This window comes from Pinus tabuliformis, chromosome 3_1 (assembly GCF_031772625.1).
Source record: "Pinus tabuliformis cultivar Carrire ecotype Pingquan chromosome 3_1, CPIR1, whole genome shotgun sequence".
Classification (NCBI taxonomy): domain Eukaryota; kingdom Viridiplantae; phylum Streptophyta; class Pinopsida; order Pinales; family Pinaceae; genus Pinus; species Pinus tabuliformis.
This window is the reverse complement of record NC_142301.1, coordinates 740,820,925-740,828,601: the sequence shown is the minus strand read 5'-3', so window position 1 is coordinate 740,828,601 and position 7,677 is coordinate 740,820,925. Positions and strand designations below refer to the sequence as shown.

At 40.7% G+C, this 7,677-nt stretch overlaps 1 protein-coding gene across 1 annotated transcript; it reads right to left on the bottom strand.

The window, feature by feature from the left end:
* Nucleotides 1–269: 269 nt before the first annotated feature.
* Nucleotides 270–632, bottom strand: LOC149189476 (uncharacterized). The gene has a single exon (XM_089410246.1). It carries the CDS (start codon nt 630–632, stop codon nt 270–272), a length of 363 nt encoding a protein of 120 aa, XP_089266372.1.
* Nucleotides 633–7,677: the final 7,045 nt, after the last annotated feature.

The following is a 7,677-nucleotide window of genomic DNA, read 5'->3' as shown; positions in this document are numbered from 1 at the left end:
ATGTAAGTGTTGTGCATAACAAGTTAAAGATATAGCATATACAAAGCAGAGGGGAGGAGGAGTACCTGATGAGTGAGCAACCACAACAGCCGCCATGGATCTTGTTATAGGCAGGGAGAGAGGACGGGGAGAGGCCGAAGGTGGCACCTGAGTTGATCTGCACTCTGTTGTCTTAGGACCCTGTGACCGAGGTGTTTGGCCTTCAACAGATGAGGGTGCAGTAGGAACAACTTCATCCACGACTTTGGAGGGGGAGACGACAGAGCAAACTAGAGGGCATTCTTTATAGAGATGACCAACCTTGTGACACCTCTGCATCTGAAAGGCACCCCCTCGTAGTCTGGAATTTGTATACGCGTGAATCTTCTCCAATGCAATGTAATCTTCTCCTCCAAACCCTCTTTGGTATCCAGGTATACCAAAATGCGAGCCATTGATTTATTCCCTGAAGTAGCGTAAGACTTGTCGTAGTCCAGAAAGGTGCCAAGCACATTCCCAATGCCAGTGAAGATATCCTCAGACCAGAAGTGGAGGGGTAGCCTAGGAAGCCTAACCCAAAGCGGTCCTGCGCCTAATTGTTCCCGCTTAGGATCGAATAATGGGTTCCATCTCTTGGGCAATACAAGAGCCATCTCGATATGCCAATACTGGGAGAGTGCCTAAGAGGTATATTTATCCCTTTGAAAGCTGAGTGCGAACTGTACCCGAGCTAGGGTAGTAACTGTTGGGAGCTCTTTGAAGATATTCCCCCAAATTTCCATGACCCAAAGGCGCAGATGAGCAACTGAATATGCTCTACCTCTGACTCTGCCCACTAATACCTTGTTTGCCGTATCCACAACTTCCCCCATTTGCACCCCCTGCCCAAAACTGAGAGACTGATACTTTTAGGAGGCTTTCACACACTTCAATTTTTTTACCTTACCAGAGTGAGGCGTTGTTGGGTGATGTTGAAGGGGATCCTGAATACCTTGGTTCTCTTGCTGAGATAAAGGGTTACTGGTGCGAGGGTTTACCGCCGGCGAGTCAAAGCATCTAGAAGGGGAGGTAGATGGACCGGGCTTCACCGTGATGTGAGGGAAAGGGAGGGAATCTGGCTGGAGAGGAGATAAATCCACTGTAGGAACAAACCCTACCAAGGTGGGAAGTGCAGCGGAGGGCAGATGTGGCGATGAAACCAGTGCCAGAGAGTCATATGAGGGGGAGGGTGGGATGCAAGTGGCAAGAAGGTGAAGCGTAGCTGGAGAGACGGGGGCAGTCAAGGCTCGGAGAGGCAATAGAGAGTGTAGCGAATGACAAACTAGGCACGGAAGGGTCGGGACAAGAACGGGCCAGTGGAAAGTCAGTGTACAACGGATATGGCGTTCCCAAGGACCGAGCAACTGTTACCTCTGGCAAATCATTAGGGCTCGTCCAGATGCGCTCGTAGGGATTAGGGTCTGTCGAGCAATAGACCACATCCTTGTCCATGTCCGACATGCTGTAGTCAATCCCGAGGACAACGAAAGAGACAAACCGATGATAGTATTCTTATGGGGTAATTTTGGAGTATTTACTATTTTCATGAGTGTTATCTTATTGTAAGATTCATAGAGATGAACTACAAATATCAAATTCTACCTGATTCATTTGGATCTCATATTTCAACTTTGTATTTTATTGATTTCACAAAACTAGTTTAATAACATAATTTGATTTTGTATTTTTAAAGCAAAGCTTAAATGAATTTGGAAACAATAATAAAGCATTTTCATAATAACTTGATCATAGAGATTGTTTCTGGCCATACTCATGCCAATCTTAAGAAAAATAGGGAAATACCTATCCAATCATGTTACACTAGAAGACAATTTCAAAAGTTTTCAAATGAGGTCCATAATCATGTTACGCTAGAAGACAATTTCAAAAGTTTTCAAATGAGGTCCATAAATCTAGCTTGAGCCTTCATAATGCATACTCTACATGGTTATCAACCCAATTCAATTGGAGATGGAAGTTTTTTTTGAAGCACGAGAGAATTGGTCATAGCTTCTATTACAAGGTAAATTGAAATCCCCCCCATAAGTGTTGCTTGGAGTCTTGTGAAGAGCCAAACCATTAGTGTTTTCTCCTATAATCAACGATGTTAATGATAATCTTGTTCTCAAATCTATAGAAAGGATGCAATATTAGTTTGTTTTTCAAGAGGACGCACAACCCAATCTTGAGTATGTCTCTTTGTCCTCTGCTCCTTATATTTTTTGTGAAGGAGGATGAGTTGTAATGCACATGATATCCTCACTTATTTGGAGTCCAATCGACTTGAGTCTAGCTTAATCTTATGCATTGCATCTTTTCTTAAATAACTGTACTTCTTGTTTTAGCTGCACAACTTTTTTATTTTCTTTTCCTTTTTCGTTAAATTGTGCCAAATTTATTCCACTCATTCAAGTCATTTGGACTCAAAGGCTTTGAGTCTTCTGTATTAATGAAAGATTTATTATACATGCTTCTCTCATTAATCATGGTTGGTTTTTGTCAAACTCCATAATATTCAAACTAAAATTTATTTTCTCAAATTGAATATCTAGATGTTAGAGATTTGAATTAGGTACCAAATAGAGTTTTCTAAACAAAAAATAACAAAACCTATATGCTCCCTCATGAATCCCCACACAAAATCATTTGATTTTGGATCAAATTACTATTTTTGGATTGTTTTTAGTCAAATCATATATCCCACTTCCTCATGTATTATTTTTAAGGTGCAAGTGTAAGTCATTTCTATGTTTGTCTACATGTTGCTTGAAGTTTAAATCATTTGAATCGAGCTTTATTTGCATGCCTACTATTTGGATTATTTGTTATTGCTATAAATTAGATCCTCATTAAACTTGCAAAAACTTCTCTTTGCCTTACTGATTTTCATAACTTAATTATTTTTATCTTGTAAAGAGAGGTCAATAACCTTGTAGGAAATAATATATCTAATAATCTCAACTAAGACAATGTCCTAAGAAACCAATTCAATTTTTCTTTGTAGGAATTTATAGGGTAAGTTCCTTAGACAGAACACCAAAGGACACCGCTCACAAATAAATCACATCAATACACTAGTATTGTTGATGTGGTTAAAACCCTCAAAGAGGGAAATAGTCCATGGCCCGAGCCAACGCGACCACTTCAGTTAATTTATTAATAAAAGAATGAAAATTTACACAAGCTTCTCTCATGAACGGTTACCCTACAAATGACCCTCCATGCTCTTTAAATAGAGATTATGGACCAATCGGGTGTTAAGACATGGATCAAGTGTCGGTAATACTGAGGAGAGAATGAACCGTCGGATCACTACATATCGTGACCATCAGATTGTAAATTACAAAAGTACATAGTAAAGAAACACACTTTACCTAACTCTACACTAGACCAAGCTATACTTAACTATTTCCTATGTGTCAGAATATCCTAACATCCCCCCTTAAGAACAACTTAGGATAGGATTGAAGGATGTACAAATATGACACAATAGGAGAAGGAAGGAGGCATTAGAGCCCATCCCCCCTTAGTGACAACTTCCTGAACTCCAACCATAAATCAAAGTTTAGTAAACTTCGCCTCTGTGAGAGCCTTTGTAAAGATGTCTGCAACTTGATCATCTGTTGAACAATATTGCACTTCAAGAACATGGTCATGAATGAGCTTTCTGATGAAGTGCATGTGCAGTTCAATGTGTTTGTTGCACTGATGTTGGACTGGATATTTGCATAGTTGAATGGCACTTTGATTATCACATCAAAGTGTAGTCGGATGTTGCTGCTAAAAGCCAAACTCTGACAGGATCTGACGAAGCCACATGGCTTCCTTACTAGCTTCTACAGCACCACAATACTCTGCTTCTGCTGAAGAGAGAGAAATGGAACTTTGTTTTTTGCAAGCCCATGTAATAGCTCTTGAACCAAGAGTGAACACATAACCTGTAGTAGACCTCTGAACATCAGGGTCACCAGCGCAATTAGAATCAGTGAAACCAACCAATAGAGGAGATGCTTTTGCACTGTAATGAATCCCAAACTGAACTGTACCTCGAACATAACGAAGTATTCTTTTAGTTACTTTCCAATGACTTTCATGTGGGTTTTGCATAAACTGAGCAATAAGGCCAACAACAAAGGAAAGGTCAGGACGAGTATGGGTCAGATACAAAATTTTTCCTACAAGTTGACGGTATAAGGTAGCATCAACTTCAGGGGAAGTACAAGTGACTGAAAGTTTGGCTCCAGACTGAAAGGGAGAAGGGGCTGGCTTACAGTCTTCCATGTGAAAATGGCGTAGAAGATCACATGCATACTTGGACTGGGAAAGGGAAATACCTTCCTTGGATTGCAAGACTTGAAGACCAAGAAAATAATGCAAGTGTCCTAAGTCTTTCATTTCAAACTTCTTTTTAAGGCTGGACTTCACATGGTTTATAGGGTTGGTGATCACTACCAGTAATGATAAGATCATCAACATAAAGAACAAGAATGATAAGAGACTTGCCCACTTTCTTGGTGTAGACAGTATTGTCAGAATGACACCTAGAAAAGCCAGTTTCTAAAAGAAAGCTATCCATTTTGGCATACCAAGCCCGAGGAGCTTGCTTGAGACCATAAAGGGATTTCTTAAGCCGTCATACAAGGCTGGAGTTTTTTTGTATAAAGCCGGTGGGTTGTTCCATATAGATTTCTTCATGCAAGTCCCCATGCAAGAAGGCAGATTTAACATCCATCTGATGGACTTCCCATTTGAAAGAGGCAGCAAGGGAAAGAACAAGGTGGATAGAGTTCATTTTGGCAACAAGGGAGAAGATTTCAGTATAGTCAATGCCTTCAACTTGTGAAAAACCCTTAGCAACAAGACAAGTTTTATGTTTATCAACTTTTCCATCTGGTCCATACTTGGTTCTGTAAACCCATTTGCATCTAACAAGTTTTCGTCCCTTTGATAGAGGAACAAGATCGCATGTATCATTTGCCAATAATGAATGATATTCTTCATTCATAGCTACGTCCCAATCTGGATGGCCTAAAGCTTCTGCAAAGGTGTCAAGATCATAATTCGCTGAAGCTCTAGCCAGTAAAGAAGAGGTTCTATTGACCTAAGGACATGTATGTCGCTGATCTGTTGGATCACCGACAAGAGCGCCTGTTGCATCCCGAGTAACACAAACCCATTTTGGAAGCTGAGGAATTGAAGGAGGATCCTGAGAAGGTGGGGGAGGATTGTCATCCTCACTTTCATCATCTGAAGAAGAAATATTTTCAAAAGTAGAAGAGATAGAGAGAGGTGGCACATCCACCGAACTAGGCTCGTAGGCCGATATATTTTCAGCAAACTTTACATCTATTCTAATGATAACATTTTTGGACTTAAGTGGAATAAGTCTATATCCTTTGACATCTTTAGAATATCCAACAAAAATATATTTTTCACTCTTAGGTTCTAAAGCTTTACGTTTCTCATCTGGAATATGGGCCCATGCTTCACATCCAAAAACACGAAAGTGACTTACACTGGTTTAATTGAGCTCCATGCTTCTTTTGGAGTGATATTCTTTAAAACCTTAGTAGGAGTGCGATTTATTATGTAATTTGCACAGTTAATTGCATCTACCCAAAAATTAAGACTAAGTCCTTTAGATTGAAGCATACAATTAGCCATTTCCTTTAAGGTGGGATTCTTCCTTTCAGGTACACCATTTTGTTGTGGAGTATATGGAACAATATGTTGCATTTGAATTCCATTCTCAGTGCAAAAGTTGATGAATTTGTTGTTAACATATTCTCCGCCATTATCAGGTCTTAGCTTAAGAATTTGATGTCCAGATTGTTTTTCAACAAAGGCCTTAAAGGCCAAGAACATGTTAAATACTTCACTCTTGAGTTTTAAGAAGTATACCCAAGTGTGTTTGGAGAAATCATCAATGAAAGTTAAGAAATACTTGTAGCCAGAGAATAAAACAACTGGAAGTGGACCACATAAATCACTATGCACAAGTTGTAAAGGGGTTGAGGCGTGCTAAGAGGCACGTTTTTCAAAACTATCCCGATGATGTTTTCCGAGTACACATCTGGAACAAACACCATCTCTGCAAGATACCATTGGAAGACCTGTCACCATATTTTCTTTACATAGATTCTGAAGGGATTTGTGCTGGGAGGTTGAGCAGGGGGATTTGTGCTGGGAGGTTGAGCAGGGGATCAACCCTTGCATATTGGAGGATTTTGGTTGAGTTTCAGGCAAAGTTGTGGTGCGTTCATTTCAGCAACAGTGCAGAGCCTTGAGGGATTGCGTGGATCCTCAAGGGGGCGATTTTCGAGGGTCAGCCATTTCAGAAAAACTTTCTGGGTTTTTCTGGTTTTTCTGAGTAGAATACGATTCCAGAGTTTCAGCATTTTCTGAGGAGGGGAACAGCCCCAAATCCTCATTTGATTTCTAGCAGCAGCAGCTTGGACGCAGTTCAGAGAGAGGACATTCCTTGCTATTTTCAGTGTATTTCTTCACTTGCCTTGTGCAAGTCGAGGTGCCATCTTTCTGATCACCTCTTGTACTCATTCTATTACTCAGTATAATAAAATGGCTTAGCATTTCTCTCTGCATTTCTTGAGTATCGGCTTATGGTTATATTGTTATATGTTGCAGCATTGTTATTTTTATCTCTTTGAGCGTCCCAGCTACTATACCACTTGTGTGTTTTCTCCTATACTCTTGGATAGAGTCTGGAAAGGGCCAGGTAGCCTCCAAATCTCGTCCTCTTTTCAGAGGCGACATATCTGGTAAATGCTCTCCCAGTCCATCTCTGGTTGTGTAATATTCCTAATTAGCCACGACTATTGGAATATTCGATTTTGCTCAATTTTGCCTTCTATAGTTATTTATAAATAAAAAGGTGAGGAAAAGGGGGACATAACTCACCTTTAGAATAAAGTCACTTCCTAGTAGCACAACATTGTGACTTAAAGGGAAGCCAAGGGGGCCAAAGGACCACGCAGACACTGGGAGGGACTGCGCAGATGGAAAGGAACACGTGGCAAGAAAGGCACTATGTTGGAGGAGCTGGGCCTTGGGATTGAGAGAGGCCAACGCTATAAGGAAGAGGGGAGCCTCCTCATTTTGTCATTCGATTATGTGCATTTGAGCTAGTCACTTTGACTTAGAGCACGCTGGTTGTTTAGTGCATTGAGTGTCTCCGTTTGAAGATCTCACCCTTAGCCTCGGGGGACTTTAAGTGCCTACTCGTGCAACCAACCCTTGCATATTGGAGGATTTTGGGCAGATTTTCAGGCAGAGTTCTAGAGGGGTTTCTTCAGAGGCCGTGCAAAGCATTGAGGGAATGTGCAGATCCCCAAGGGGGTGATTTTTGGAGGTCAGCCGTTTCAGAAAAGATTTCAGGGTTTTTCTGGGTTTCTTGAGTAGAGTCTAATTCCAGAGTTTCAGCCTTTTCAGAGGAGTGGAACAACCCCAAATGTTCATTTGATTTTCAGCAGCACGACAATTTTCCAGCAGCTGGGATGCAATCCAGAGAGAAGCCATTCTTTTGCTATTATGAGTGTATTTCTTCACTTTCCTTGTGCAAGTTGAGGTGCCATCTTCCTGATCACCTCTTGTACTCATTCGTCTACTCAGTATATAAAAATGGTTTAGTATTTCTCACTG